At 53.9% G+C, this 15,456-nt stretch overlaps 2 protein-coding genes across 3 annotated transcripts in view; both read left to right on the top strand.

Moving 5' to 3' along the window:
* The window catches only part of ANKLE2 (ankyrin repeat and LEM domain containing 2), a 41,718-nt gene that overhangs the window by 24,234 nt on the left and 2,028 nt on the right, over positions 1-15,456 (top strand). The window contains exons 8-12 of one of the 2 annotated variants that reach the window (XM_054444869.2): positions 1,973-2,145; positions 3,538-3,644; positions 4,476-4,666; positions 12,926-13,520; positions 15,150-15,281. In XM_054444869.2, coding sequence (XP_054300844.1) covers positions 1,973-2,145; positions 3,538-3,644; positions 4,476-4,666; positions 12,926-13,520; positions 15,150-15,281 — 1,198 coding nt within the window. Of the gene's footprint in view, positions 1-1,972; positions 2,146-3,537; positions 3,645-4,475; positions 4,667-5,400; positions 6,662-12,925; positions 13,521-15,149; positions 15,282-15,456 lie in introns of those variants that run through there. The other variant, XM_063646853.1, reaches the window with a different exon arrangement.
* LOC134737630 (uncharacterized) lies at positions 9,774-12,566 on the top strand. The gene is made up of 2 exons (XM_063646854.1): positions 9,774-9,904; positions 9,949-12,566. Exon 2 carries the CDS (start codon positions 10,039-10,041, stop codon positions 11,368-11,370), a length of 1,332 nt encoding a protein of 443 aa, XP_063502924.1. The 5' UTR covers positions 9,774-9,904; positions 9,949-10,038; the 3' UTR covers positions 11,371-12,566.

The following is a 15,456-nucleotide window of genomic DNA, read 5'->3' as shown; positions in this document are numbered from 1 at the left end:
TCACCCTCAAGCAGGCCCTGCTGACTTCTTGTTCCTTCTTTGTGTCCATGTGTGCTCAGCGTTTGGCTCCCACTCATAAGTGAGAGCCGTGTTTGGTTTTCTTGCCTGTGTCAGTTCCTTTAGGGTCATGGCCTCCAGCTCCAACCATGTTACTGCAGAGGACGTGATCTTGTTCTTAATATCCCGTGGTATATATGTACCACATTTTCTTTATCCAGTTGACCGTTGATGGGCATATACCACTTTTACAATTAGAAAAAAATCAAAAGCATAAAAAGTATGATAAGCAGCCAGGCACACTGGCTCACGCCTGTAATCCGAGCACTTTGGGAGGCCAAGGCAGGCGGATCACGAGGTCAGGAGATCGAGACCATCCTGGCTAACATGGTGAAACCCCGTCTTTACTAAAAATACAAAAAATTAGCCAGGTGTGGTGGTAGGCGCCTGTAGTCCCAGCTACTTGGGAGGCCGAGGCAGGAGAATGGCGTGAACCCGGGAGGCGGAGCTTGCAGTGAGCCGAGATCGCGCCACTACAGTTCAGCCTGGGCGACAAAGTGAGACTGTTTCCAAAAAAACAAAAACAAAAAAAAACAAACTACGATAAGTCCTTTAACATAAGAAATTCCCAGGCATTCCAGAGTAGCATGATTGACTGTAAAGGAAGCCTATTGACTTTGGGTCTCCAGGAGCTGGGTTTGAAAGCAGGACGAGGTGGTGTATGGCCTCCGTGCAACCTACAGAACCTCACGACGCTATCCTGTGTGACTTGACTGCGCTGTCCCGTGGGACCTGAAGACACTACTCGTCCTTGTGCTTTTTCCATACTCACATCCAAGTGCCGTGTGATTCCAGATCTGTTGAGAGATGCGTATTCAGTGATGCAAATTCTAAAGTACAAGAGAAGCAGAATTGAGAAGCAGAGGAGGCCGGGCACAGTGGCCCACACCTGTGATAAAGTACAAGAGAAGCAGGATAGAGAAGCGAGGAGGCCGGGAGAGTGGCCCACACCTGTAATCCCAGAACTTTTGGAGGTGGAGGTGGGATGATCACTTGCATCCAGCAGTTCGAGACCAGCCTGGGCAACAGAACAAGACCCCATCTCTACAAAAAGTAAAAATTAGCCGGGTGTGGTGGCGCGTGCCTGTGGTCCCAGCTACTCAAGAGGCTGAGGTGGGAGGATCCCTTGAGCCTGGGAGTTCAAGGCTGCAGTGAGCCATGATTGCACCACAGCACTCCAGCCTGGGTGACAGAATGAGACTCTGTCTGAAACTAAGAGGAGAAAAAAAGGAGAGAAGGTATAGAATATAACTTCTTTTTGTTTTGTGAGACAGATTCTCACTCTGTCGCCCAGGCTGGAGTGCAGTGGTGTGATCTCGGCTCACTGCAACCTCCACCTCCCGGATTCAAGTGATTCTCCTGCCTCAACCTCCTGAGTAACTGGATTACAGGCACCGCCACCACACCCGGCTAATTTTTGTATTTTTAGTAGAGATGGGGTTTCATCATGTTGGCCAGGCTGGTCTTGAACTCCTGACCTCAAGTGATCCGCGCACCTCAGCCTCCCAAAGTGGTAGGATTACAGGCGTGAGCCACCGCACCCGGCTGGAATGAAATATAACTTATTTTTAAAATGTATTAAGCTCCTACTGTGTGCTAATCTTATTCACTCAGGTCCGACCCCTCAGTCCTTTAACTACCTGGGGCTTCCTTTTCTTTTGTTTCTTTTCTTGTAGCAGTGGAGGAAAATGAGGCTGGTTAAGTGAAGTGAGCTCTGAGACCTTGTGTGACTTTGTTTCCATTGTATCCATTTGCATTAAGTGAAGTGAGCTCTGGCGCAAACCACCCTCTGCCCCGTCCATTGGGTCCATTTGCAGAGGCCTTGGCAAGGACTGGCGTGATTCCTGTGCTGCTCACCCAGGCCTAACCCGCGGAGGGGCGGAAGCCTGCAGCCGGTGCCTGTCTCCTCCCTCAGGTCACTACTACGTGCCCCTCCTGAGAGCAGAAGACACTTCTTCTCCCGTCATCGGGGAGCTGTGGTCCCCAGACCAGACGGCTGAGGCCTCTCACGTCAGCCGCTATGGAGGCAGCCCCAGAGACCCGGTGCTGACCCTGAGAGCCTTCGCAGGGCCCCTGAGTCCCGCCAAGGTGAGCTGCTGTAGAAGCTTCTGGAAGCGGTGCCTGCCTGTCCCTATACCATGGTGCTGGGTGCTCCAGCCTATTGCCTTGTGCGTGGTCTCAGGGACCATGTCCTGTGGAGCCCCAAGGTTGTCCTCATCTCAAACCACCAGTGATTGGCGATGAGAACGTTTGTCAGAGAAATGTGTGTTCTTGGCTCTGTGGCTTGCTTACCAGGGCCGATGTGCTGGGAGCCACATGTCTCAACAAAGCAGACATTCCCTGGGCCAGCCCCGTCCTGTGCGTGTGTCGCCCTGTTCTTTCTGTATCGATGGCGCCTCCTAGGGCACCTTGCTGGTGTAGCGAGGCTGCCCGTTGTGACTAGGAAGGCTCCATCTGCACGTCCACCTCCTGACAACGTTTCCTCGTGGCTGCAGCCCCCGCTGGCTTCCTCTCAGACGAGTCCCTCTTAGACGAGTCCTGGAAGCCTCAGCCCCGGGTTCTACTCATCCCCGATGTTCAGAGAAATCCTTAATGGTGGTGTTGCTGGGTCAAAGGTTGTACACTTTTTTTATTTACAGTTGACAATTCTTTCTCCTATTGAAATACTTCATATACTGACCTGTACGCATAGTCCTGTGTTAAAAACTTTCTAAATAAGTTACGATGAAAATGGCTCCAGGCCGGGCGTGGTGGCTCACGCCTGTAATCCCAGCACTTTGGGAGGCCAAGGTGGGCAGATCACAAGGTCAGGAGATCGAGACCATCCTGGCTAACACGGTGAAACCCCGTCTCTCCTAAAAATACAAAAAATTAGTCGGGCGTGGCGGCGGGTGCCTGTAGTCCCAGCTACTCGGGAGGCTGAGGCAGGAGAATGGCGTGAACCCAGGAGGCGGAGCTTGCAGTGAGCCGAGATCGTGCCACTGCACTCCAGCCTGGGCGACAGAGCGAGACTCCGTCTCCAAAAAAAAAGAAAATGGCTCCCAAATTAGGTGGTATCAGGTAGGGTTAGGTCAGATCCACAAAGCATAAAGCTCTAGGAAGAGTGACTAAGAAAGATGAGTGTTGGTTTCTTCTCCTGCGATGGGAGCAGTGTCACATGTGCGTCGGGGTGGCAGCTCCGAGCCGTCCACTGTCCTCAGGGTGAGACCTCATGCTCAGGCCCTCCTGGTTCTGAACCTCACAGCCCAGACGGGGCTGCAAGAAAGGAGACCGCCTCCTCTCCCCCAGGTCAGAGTGCAGCCATGCGGCCACTCAGCCATGCCACAGGTGGGCACGTGGCCCAGGGATCTGCTAGTGAAGGGGAGAGAAGGAAGGGTGTCAGGAGACGGGCAGCTGCTGCGATGCTGACGGCTCTTCAGGTTTCCGCAGCTGAGGGGCGCGGTGCCTGGCACGGCTCAATACATTTTTTTTCCTTTATAGGCAGAAGATTTTCGCAGACTCTGGAAAACTCCACCTCGAGAGAAAGCAGGCTTCCTTCACCACGTCAAGAAATCGGACCCGGAAAGAGGCTTTGAGAGAGTGGGAAGGTACTGAAAGGCTGATCCACAGCAGCGTGGGGCGCACAGTTGGTCGCGTTTTGATTAATGACAGAAGGTCAAATCACAGCTTCAAAGTACCAATTCCCAGGAAGCCTTTACTGGGAGACTTGGTCCTTTTCATGAAGGTCTAATTCCTTGTGGATGTTGCGGAATTCTAGCTTAAGCCAGTCCCGTCCCAGACCTGGGGGACGTCTGCAGCGCCTTCCTTTCCTTTTCTAATTGGAATTCCTTGTTGATTCTGGGACATGTTTCTAAGGAACCTTAATATTTTATAGAAGGTACCATATAATGGTATGGATTCCTTGGGAAAAAATAGGCCGTAGCCACAAAGCTAAATTATGTTGTAATCAAATAAAGCTTCGTGGAATTGTTTAGAATATTTTCTCAAAATATGTGCCCAGCATCAGGTGTACAACTGGAACCCAGAAAGGACCTCCAGGCTTTCGTGTGCCTGGCCATGACTAGAACCATGGGCAAGTTCACAGGGCTGTTCTGTGATCATGAACACGTCCGTCTGTGGGAGTTGAACTGTGTGACCTGGGTTGCTGGCATGAGGGTCTGTCGGGCTGAGGCCTCCTTCCTGCCTGCAGCCGGTTCACGGCTCCTGAGAGCTCTCCCGGGTCCTGCTTACCTGTGAGGAGGCGTGCTGTTTCAGAAAATGCACCATATGGTTTCAGCTGCCAGTTAAGGATAAAGGAAAATTATGACCATGATTGCAGACATTGCTTTGGTACTTGAAGCTTTAGTGGCTTTTTTCTGTGTAGTTCTGAGTAGTTTTTCTGGTTTCACCACTGGTTACTTGTGTTTTGTTTCTTACAGGGAGCTAGCTCATGAGCTTGGGTATCCCTGGGTTGAATACTGGGAATTTCTGGGCTGTTTTGTTGATCTGTCTTCCCAGGAAGGCCTGCAAAGACTAGAAGAATATCTTACACAGCAGGAAATAGGCAAAAAAGCTCAACAAGAAACAGGAGAACAGAAAGCCTCTTGCCGAGATAAAGCCACCATGTCTGGTAAGCACATGCAGGGGTGGCCGGTGTCTAAGCACCGGCAGGCGTGGCTGTGGCAGCTGGGAGGGGCCCCCAATGGCCAGGGTCTGAGCATCGGCAGGTGTGGCTGTGGCATCTGGGAGGGGCCTGCCCGTGGCCGGGGTCTGAGCACCTGCAGGTGTGGCTGTGGCAGCTGGGACGGGCCTCCTGTGGGCAGGGTCTGACAGGAAGCGCACATCTGTTTCTCATTTCTTGGTGTTTCTAACGTAAAGGTCTGATACTTTCCCTTAGGTTAATATTTTTTGAGACGGAATCTCTCTTTGTCACCCAGGCTGGAGTACAGTGGCGCAATCTTGGCTCACTGCAACCTCCACCTCCTGGGTTCAAGCAATTCTTCTGCCTCAGCCTCCTGGGTAGCTGGGACTACAGGGGCCCGCCACCATGCCTGGCTAATTTTCGTATTTTTTTTTAGTAGAGATGGGGTTTCACCGTATTGGCCAGGCTGGTCTCGAACTCCTGACCTCGTGATCCACCTGCCACGGCCTCCCAGAGTGCTGGGAAGGTTAATGTTAAATGGGTTCTGTGTTGGGGAGGATACATGAAAAATAATGGCATTGCTTTGAGCAGGATTGCTGTTTCTGCTTGTGTTTGCATTACCCAAAATCTAATATAGTTTCATTCTCTGCCATTTTCTCAGAACTCATAATAGCTGAACTCCATTGGCTGAGACTGATATTTTAGATTTGGTATATTTTCAGGAAAAAGACAAAAGGCTGCACATCAAAATACTGGTATATATCAGACACCAGGGCGCAAAGCGCTTCACACGGTGCACATCAGACACCAGGGCATGAAGTGCCTCCCACGGTGCGTATCAGACACCAGGACGCAAATGCAAAGTGCTTCACACGGTGCATATCAGACACCAGGACGCAGAGAGCTTCACACGGTGCATATCAGACACCAGGACGCAGAGTGCTTCACACTGTGTATATCAGACACCAGGACGCAAAGCACTTCACACTGTGTATATCAGACACCAGGACGCAGCGCGCTTCACACGGTGCACATCAGACACCAGGACGTAAATGCAAAGCGCTTCACACTGTGTATATCAGACACCAGGACGCAGAGCGCTTCACACTGTGTATATCAGACACCAGGACACAGAGCGCGTCACACGGCGCATAGCAGACACCAGGACGCAGAGCGCTTCACACGGTGCATCTCACACACCAGGTCGCAGAACGCTTCACACGGTGCATATCAGACACCAGGTCGCAGAACGCGTCACACGGTGCATATCAGACACCAGGAGGCAAATGCAAGGCGCTTCACACGGCGCATATCAGACGCCAGGTCGCAGAACGCTTCACACGGTGCATATCAGACACCAGGATGCCAAGCGCTTCACACGGTGCATAGCAGACACCAGGTCGCAGAACGCTTCACACGGTGCATAGCAGACACAATGTCGCAGAGCGCTTCACACGGTGCATATCAGACACCAGGGCGGAAATGCAAAGCGCTTCACTCGGTGCATATCAGGCACCAGGTCACAGAGCGCTTCACACAGTGCATATCAGACACCAGGACGCAAATGCAAAGCGTTTCATACAGTGCATATCGGACACCAGGACGCAGAAAGCTTCACACGGTGCATATCAGACACCAGGACGCAGAGCGCTTCACACGGTGCATATCAGACAGCAGGATGCAAATGCAAAGCACTTCACACGGTGCATATCAGACACCACGTCGCAGAGCACTTCACACGGTGGAAAGCAGACACCAGGATGCAAACGCAAAGCGCTTCACACAGTGCATATCAGACACCAGGTCGCAGAACGCTTCACACGGTGCATAGCAGACACCAGGACGCAGAGCGCTCCACACGGTGGATATCAGACACCAGGACGCAAATGCAACGCGCTTGACACAGTGCATATCAGACACCAGGACGCGGAGTGCTTCACAGGGAGCATATCAGACACCAGGATGCAGAGCACTTCACACGGTGCATATCAGACACCAGGATGCTGAGCGCTTCACACGGTGCATATCAGACACCAGGACGCAAATGCAAAGTGCTTCACATGGTTCATATCAGACACCAGGTCGCAGAACGCTTCACATGGTGCATATCAGACACCAGGATGTCGAGCGCTTCATACGGTGCATAGGAGACACCAGGACGCAGAGCGCTTCACACGGTGCATATCAGACACCAGGACGGTGAGCGCTTCACACGGTGCATATCAGACACCAGGACGCAAATGCAAAGTGCTTCACATGGTTCATATCAGACACCAGGTCGCAGAATGCTTCACACGGTGCATATCAGACACCAGGATGTCGAGCACTTCACATGGTGCATAGGAGACAACAGGATGCAGAGCGCTTCACACGGTGCATAGCAGACACCAGGTCGCAGAACGCTTCAGACGGTGCATATCAGGCACCAGGACGCAAATGCAAAGCGCTTTACACGGTGCATATCAGACACCAGGACGCTGAGCACTTCACACGGTGCGTATGAGACAGCAGGACGCAGAGCGCTTCACACGGTGCATAGCAGACACCAGGATGTCGAGCACTTCACACGGTGCATAGGAGACAACAGGATGCAGAGCGCTTCACATGGTGCATAGCACACACCAGGTCGCAGAACGCTTCAGACGGTGCATATCAGACACCAGGACGCAAATGCAAAGCGCTTCACACGGTGCATATCAGACACCAGCACACAGAACGCTTCACACGGTGCATATCAGACACCAGGACGCAGAGCGCTTCACACGGTGCATAGCAGACACGAGGACGCAGAGCGCTTCACACGGTGCATATCAGACAGCAGGGCGCAGAGCGCTTCACACGGTGCATATCAGACACCAGGTCACAGAACTCTTCACACGGTGCATATCGGACACCAGGACGCAGAGCACTTCACATGGTGCATATCAGACACCAGGACGCAAATGCAAATTGCTTCCCACGGTGCATATCAGACACCAGGTCACAGAGCGCTTCACACGGTGCATATCAGACACCAGGACGCAGAGCGCTTCACACGGTGCATATGAGACACCAGGTTGCAGAACGCTTCACACGGTGCATATCAGACACCAGTACGCAAATGCAAAGCGCTTTACACGGTGCATATCAGACACCAGGACGCTGAGCGCTTCACACGGTGCATATGAGACAGCAGGACGCAGAGCGCTTCACACGGTGCAGATCAGACACCAGGACGCAAATGCAAAGCGCTTCACACGGTGCATATCATACACCAGGATGCAGAGCACTTCACACGGTCCGTATGAGACAGCAGGATGCAGAGCGCTTCGCATGGTGCATATCAGACACCAGGATGCAAATGCAAAGTGCTTCACATGGTGCATATGAGACACCAGCACGCAGAATGCTTCACACGATGCATATCAGACACCAGGACGCAGAGCGCTTCACACGGTGCATAGCAGACACCAGGACGCAGAGCGCTTCACACGGTGCATATCAGACACCAGGTTGCAGAACGCTTCACACAGTGCATATCAGACACCAGTACGCAAATGCAAAGCGCTTTACACGGTGCATATCAGACACCAGGACGCCGAGCGCTTCACACGGTGCATATGAGACAGCAGGACGCAGAGCGCTTCACACGGTGCAGATCAGACACCAGGACGCAAATGCAAAGCGCTTCACATGGTGCATATCATACACCAGGTCGCAGAGAGCTTCACACGGTGCATATCAGACACCAGGACGCAGAGCACTTCACACGGTCCATATGAGACAGCAGGACGCAGAGCGCTTCACACGGTGCATATCAGACACCAGGACGCAAATGCAAAGAGCTTCACAGGGTGCATATGAGACACCAGCACGCAGAACGCTTCACACGGTGCATATCAGACACCAGGACGCAGAGTGCTTCACACGGTGCATAGCAGACACCAGGACGCAGAGCTCTTCACACGGTGCATATCAGAAGCCAGGTTGCAGAACGCTTCACACGGTGCATATCAGACACCAGGACGCAGAGGGCTCCACACAGTGGATAGCAGACACCAGGACGCAAATGCAATGCGCTTGACACGGTGCATATCAGACACCAGGACACGGAGCGCTTCACAGGGAGCACATCAGACACCAGGAGGCAGAGCACTTCACACAGTGCATATCAGACACCAGGATGCAGAACGCTTCACACGGTGCATATCAGACACCAGGACGCAAATGCAAAGCGTTTCACACGGTGCATATCAGACAGCGGGACGCAAATGCGAAGCACTTCATACGGTGCATATCAGACACCAGGACACAGAACGCTTCACACGGTGCATATCAAACACCAGGACGCAAATGCAAAGCGCTTCACACGGTGCATAGCAGACACCAGGACGCAAATGCAAAGCGCTTCACATGGTGCATATCAGACACCAGGACGCAAATGCAAAGCGCTTCACACGGTGCATATCAGACACCACGTCGCAGAGCGCTTCACACGGTGGAAAGCAGACACCAGGATGCAAATGCAAAGCGCTTCACACAGTGCATATCAGACACCAGGTCGTAGAACGCTTCACACGGTGCATAGCAGACACCAGGACGCAAATGCAAAGCGCTTCACAGGGTGCATATCAGACACCAGAAGGCAAATGCAAAGCGCTTCACACGGTGCATATGAGACACCAGGACGTAAATGCAATGCGCTTCACTCGGTGCATATCAGACACCAGGACCCCGAGCGCTTCACACGGTGCATATCAGACACCGGGATGCAAATGCAAAGCGCTTCACACGGTGCATATCAGACACCAGGATGCAAATGCAAAGCGCTTCACACGGTGCATATCAGACACCAGGACGCAAATGCAAAGCGCTTCACACGGTGCATATCAGACACCACCTCGCAGAGCGCTTCACACGGTGGAAAGCAGACACCAGGATGCAAACGCAAAGCGCTTCACATGGTGCATATCAGACACCAGGACGCAAATGTAAAGCGCCTCACACGGTCCATATCAGACACCAAGTCGCAGAGCGCTTCTCACGGTGCATATCAGACACCAGGACGCAAATGCAAAGCGCTTCACACAGTGCATGTCAGACACCAGGCCGCAGGATGCCGCACACGGTGCGTATCAGACACCAGGACGCAGACCGCTTCACACAGTGCATATCAGACACCAGGACGCAGAGCGCTTCACACGGTGCATATAAGACAGCAGGACGCAGTGCGCTTCACACGGTGCATATCAGCCACCAGGACGCAAATGCAAAGCGCTTCACACGGTGCAGATCAGACACCAGGTCACAGAACGCTTCATACGGTGCATATCAGACACCAGGTCGCAGAGCACTTCACACAGTGCATATCAGACACCAGGATGCAAATGCAAAGCGCTTCCCACTGTGCATATCAGACACCAGGGCGCCGAGAGCTTCACACGATGCATATCAGACACCAGGACGCAGAACGCTTCACACGGTGCACAGCAGACACCAGGACGCCGAGCGCTTCACACGGTGCACATCAGACACCAGGATGCAGAATGCGTCACACGGTGCACAGCAGACACCAGGACGCCGAGCGCTTCACACGGTGCACGTCGGACACCAGGGCGCCGAGCGCTTCACACGGTGCACGTCGGACACCAGGACGCAGAGCGCTTCACACGGTGCACGTCGGACACCAGGAGGCAGAGCGCTTCACACGGTGCACGTCGGACACCAGGAGGCAGAGCGCTTCACACGGTGCACGTCGGACACCAGGAGGCAGAGCGCTTCACACGGTGCACGTCGGACACCAGGAGGCAGAGCGCTTCACACGGTGCACGTCGGACACCAGGAGGCAGAGCGCTTCACACGGTGCACGTCGGACACCAGGTCGCAGAGCGCTTCACACGGTGCACGTCGGACAGCAGGAGGCAGAGCGCTTCACACGGTGCACGTCGGACACCAGGAGGCAGAGCGCTTCACACGGTGCACGTCGGACAGCAGGACGCAGAGCGCTTCACACGGTGCACGTCGGACAGCAGGACGCAGAGCGCTTCACACGGTGCACGTCGGACACCAGGACGCAGAGCGCTTCACACGGTGCACGTCGGACACCAGGACGCAGAGCGCTTCACACGGTGCACGTCGGACACCAGGACGCAGAGCGCTTCACACGGTGCACGTCGGACAGCAGGACGCAGAGCGCTTCACACGGTGCACGTCGGACAGCAGGACGCAGAGCGCTTCACACGGTGCACGTCGGACAGCAGGACGCAGAGCGCTTCACACGGTGCACGTCGGACAGCAGGACGCAGAGCGCTTCACACGGTGCACGTCGGACAGCAGGACGCAGAGCGCTTCACACGGTGCACGTCGGACAGCAGGACGCAGAGCGCTTCACACGGTGCACGTCGGACAGCAGGACGCAGAGCGCTTCACACGGTGCACGTCGGACACCAGGACGCAGAGCGCTTCACACGGTGCACGTCGGACACCAGGACGCAGAGCGCTTCACACGGTGCACGTCGGACAGCAGGACGCAGAGCGCTTCTCACGGTGCACGTCGGACAGCAGGACGCAGAGCGCTTCACACGGTGCACGTCGGACAGCAGGACGCAGAGCGCTTCTCACGGTGCACGTCGGACAGCAGGACGCAGAGCGCTTCACACGGTGCATATCGGACACCAGGACACAGAGTTGCTTCCAAAGCACAGATGCACTGAATGGAAAGATCATGATGGAAGAGGTTAATATACACAAAATCTAAAAACATCAATGATGGCCGGGCACGGGAGCTCACCCCTGTAATCCTAGCGGCCAGGCATGGCGGCTCACGCCTGCAATCCCAGCGGCCTGGCGCGGCAGCTCATGCTGTAATCCCGGCACTTTGGGAGGCCAATGTGGGTGGATTGCTGAAGCTCAGGAGTTCGAAGGCAGCCTGAGCAACATAGTGAGACTCTGTCTCTATTTATTTGTTTAAAAAAACAAATTTTCTAATAACTAGAGATTTGAATCTGCTAAAATACAAATTAAAAGATATACAGTTTAAACTGTGTGTGTGTATGTGTGTGTCTGTGAGTCTGTGTGAGTTTGTGTGTGTAAGGTCAAAATAGAACCATTAGCCCACAAGACACCTCATTTATAAAACAAAGCCCCTGGAATGATAGAAAGAAGATGAAAATGAAAATGATATATGTGAAACTAAGAAGCAGTGACTCTTAAACGGTCACCTGTGACTAAACCACAGAACTAGGGCGACGTCAGTGCAGTCGTTTTATGGGAATCATTGAAATCTGACCTTGCTGTGTTGTAGCTGACGGTGGCACAGAACTCATTTCTGTAAAGTGGCCTCATTTACAGTGTTGTCTTGTGACTATGTACATTTTAATTAGTAAATATTAAGTAAAGTTGATGCATTTCCTAAGTAGCAGGAGCCACAGCTCAAGTCTTCTGGATCCTCCTGTGGCCGCAGCCGCCATCGTGAACACCAAACGGGACATTTCTGTTGCCTTCGCACAGTGCTGCGCTCAGGAGCTCTTCTGTGTTATCTTCACAGCTAAAGCGCAGCAGTGCTACTTCATGGAGTTGTTCTGGACAGTCTTCCGGGATCCTCTGGGGCACTGTGACACTCGGAGCCCCTGGGGTCGAAGCAGATCAGAGCTGGAGTGAGAGCTGGAGGGTGGCTGGGGGTGCAGGGCAGTCATCTGGCCCATCACCTGGGCTGCCCTTGGCGTTTTCATGTCCCTGCCTTTGAAAGAAAAGTCAGCCTGGCAGCTTTGTTTTTTCCTCCTCCTCTGAAATAGGGTCTCACTCTGTGGCACAGGATGAAAAGCAGTGGCATGATCACAGCCCCCTGCAGCCTCCATCTCCTGGGCTCAAGCGATCTTCCCACTTGAGCCTCCCAAATAGCTGAGACTACAGGTGCGTGCCACCATGTCAGCTAATTTTTCTATAGAGAATGGGGTTTCGCTATGTTGCCCAGGCAGTCTCAAACTCCTGGGGTCCAGCGACCCCCCTGCCATGGCCTCCCAGAGTGCTGGGATTGCAGGCGTGAGCTTCTGTGCCTGGCCTCCAGCAGCCTAATTGTGTCTGCAGGGTCCTGTTTGCCCTTTTCCAGGAAGTCATGTGGGTGGTTTTCCATCCTGAAATCTGATGAGGAGGTTTTAAATGTAAGAGTTGCTGTTGCTGGGGTCACGGCAGTTGGTCGTGGACGGAGCAGAGCAGCTCTGTGGCTTCCTGTCGTTCCCATCACTGAAGTGCTCCTTGTTGTCCTCACAGGCAGCAATTCCATTTCCGTGAGGGCGTTTCTAGATGAAGATGATATGAGCTTGGAAGAAATAAAAAATCGGCAAAATGCAGCTCGAAATAACAGCCCGCCCACAGTTGGTGCTTTTGGACATACGAGGTGCAGTGCCTTCCCCTTGGAGCAGGAGGCAGACCTCATAGACGCCGCCGAGCCGGGCAGTCCACACAACAGCAGAAATGGGCTCTGCCATCCTCTGAGTCACAGCAGGACCCTGGCAGGCAAGAGACCAAAGGCCCCCCGTGGGGAGGAAGCTCATCTGCCACCTGTCTCTGATTTGACTGTTGAGTTTGATAAACTGAATTTGCAAAATGTAGGAAGTAGCGTTTCTAAGACACCAGATGAAAATACGAAAACTAAAGATAAGATCCTGACTTCAAGAATCAATGCAGTAGAAAGAGACTTGTTAGAGCCGCCTTCTCCCACAGACCAACTCGGGAATGGCCACAGGAGGACAGAAAGTGAAATGTCAGCCAGGATCGCTAAAATGTCCTTGAGTCCCAGCAGCCCCAGGCACGAGGATCAGCTTGAGGTCACGAGGGAACCGGCCAGGCGGCTCTTCCTTTTTGGGTAGGCATGTGTTGCCCTCTGCACTCACTCTTCTTCCCCCTCCCCTCCTCCTTCCCTTCCCCCTCTCCTTGCCTCCCCTCCCCTCCCCCTCCCCTCGCCTCCCCCCCGCCTCCCCCTCCCCCTCCCCTCACCTCCCCCCCACCTCCCCCTCCCCCTCCCCTCGCCTCCCCCCCCACCTCCCCCTCCCCCTCCCCTCGCCTCCCCCTCCCCTCCCCCTCCCCCTCCCCTCCCCTCACCTCCCCCTCCCCTCACCTCCCCCTCCCCTCGCCTCCCCCTCCCCTCCCCTCGCCTCCCCCTCCCCCTCCCCTCGCCTCCCCCCTCCCCTCGCCTCCCCCTCCCCTCCCCCTCACCTCCCCCTCCCCCCATCCCCTCACCCCATCCCCTCCACTCTCCTCTCCTCTCCTTTCCTTTTTTCTTTCAGATGGAGTCTTGCTCTATCGCCTAGGCTGGAGTGCAGTGGTGTGAACGCAGCTCACTGTAACCTCTACCTCCCAGGTTCAACCAATTCTCTTGCCTCAGCCTCCTGAGTAGCTGGGACTACAGGCACCTGCCACCACGCCTAGCTGATTTTTGTGTTTTTAGTAGAGATGGGGTTTTGCCATATTGGCCAGGCTGGTGTTATTGGCCAGGTTGGTGTCAACCTCCTGACCTCGTGATCCAGCAGCCTCGGCCTCCCAGAGTGCTGGGATCACAGGCGTGAGCCACCGCGCCCGGCCTCCATACAAGCGTTTGTGTGGACTTGCCGTGTGCGTTCAGTTCCTGTCTCTGAGTCCAGCTTCTAGATGCTCTTTCTGGGTCTTCCTCCGCTTGGACTGTGGGTGATCCTAGTGTTTGCTGTTATTTGCTAGGGATGTGCCTGCCACTGGTGTGAATCCTTCTAGGAAGAAAAGCCATCTTGGGGTCAGTCTCAATCTAACGGGATAAATGTCCCTAACCTTCTGGTACTGAGCACTCTCTGAGGGTGCAAATATGCAGAACTGCATTTTAACAGCGGGTGGATCCTGTTACCATAGAGAATGCAGGTGTGCACCCAGAGGCAACTCCTCCCTGGCTCCTGCTCTTCTCATCACAGAACAGCGAGTCTGCATCCGCCTCCCTGGCCTTGGGAGATGCCTCCCTCTGCAGAGCGGCCCTCGGCTCCCTGAGAGCTGATGCCCTGATGTGCTGCTGCTGGTTCCCTGGTTCCATCTCCTCGGGCCAGATCGATCCTTGCACACTGTTGTTTTGTGTGCTGGGTTCTTGAGTTTAAAATGTAGTGATATTTTGGCCGGACGCGGTGGCTCACGCCTGTAATTCCAGCACTTTGGGAGGCCGAGGTGGGTGGATCACAAGGTCAGGAGTTCAAGACCAGCCTGACCAAAATGGTGAAATCCTGTCTCTACTAAAAATACAAAAAATTAGCCGGGCGTGGTGGCAGGCACCTGTAGTCCCAGCTACTTGGGAGGCTGAGGCAGAGAATTGCTGGAACCCGGGAGGCGGAGCTTGCAGTGAGCCGAGATTGCGCCACTGCATTCCAGCCTGGGCGACAGAGTGACACTCCGTCTCAAAATAAAAAAAAAAGTAGTGGTATTTTAGAAGTCTTTATGTTTTTACCAAAGATGTTTTTGCTTCTTTTATTGTGCTTTCTAGAGAGGAGCCGTCAAAACTTGATCAGGATGTTTTGGCCGCTCTTGAATGTGCAGATGTCGACCCCCATCAGTTCCCGGCTGTGCACAGATGGAAGAGTGCTGTCCTGTGCTACTCACCCTCGGACAGACAGAGGTATGTGGGGCCCGGACAGCCTGTCACCCGCGGGGCAGCTTTTGGAAGCTTCTGCAGGGTCCAGTTCCAGTTCATGCGAATGTACCAGTGGCTCTTCCCAACACTGGCAGGCCCGTCAGCCAGGCTGTGGATTTGGGTGTTGTGGCTCTCTGCACACAGGACAGAGCTCCGGTTG

The sequence above is a fragment of the Pongo pygmaeus genome, chromosome 10 (genome assembly GCF_028885625.2).
Source record: "Pongo pygmaeus isolate AG05252 chromosome 10, NHGRI_mPonPyg2-v2.0_pri, whole genome shotgun sequence".
Classification (NCBI taxonomy): domain Eukaryota; kingdom Metazoa; phylum Chordata; class Mammalia; order Primates; family Hominidae; genus Pongo; species Pongo pygmaeus.
This window is presented reverse-complemented; position numbering and strand designations above follow the sequence as displayed.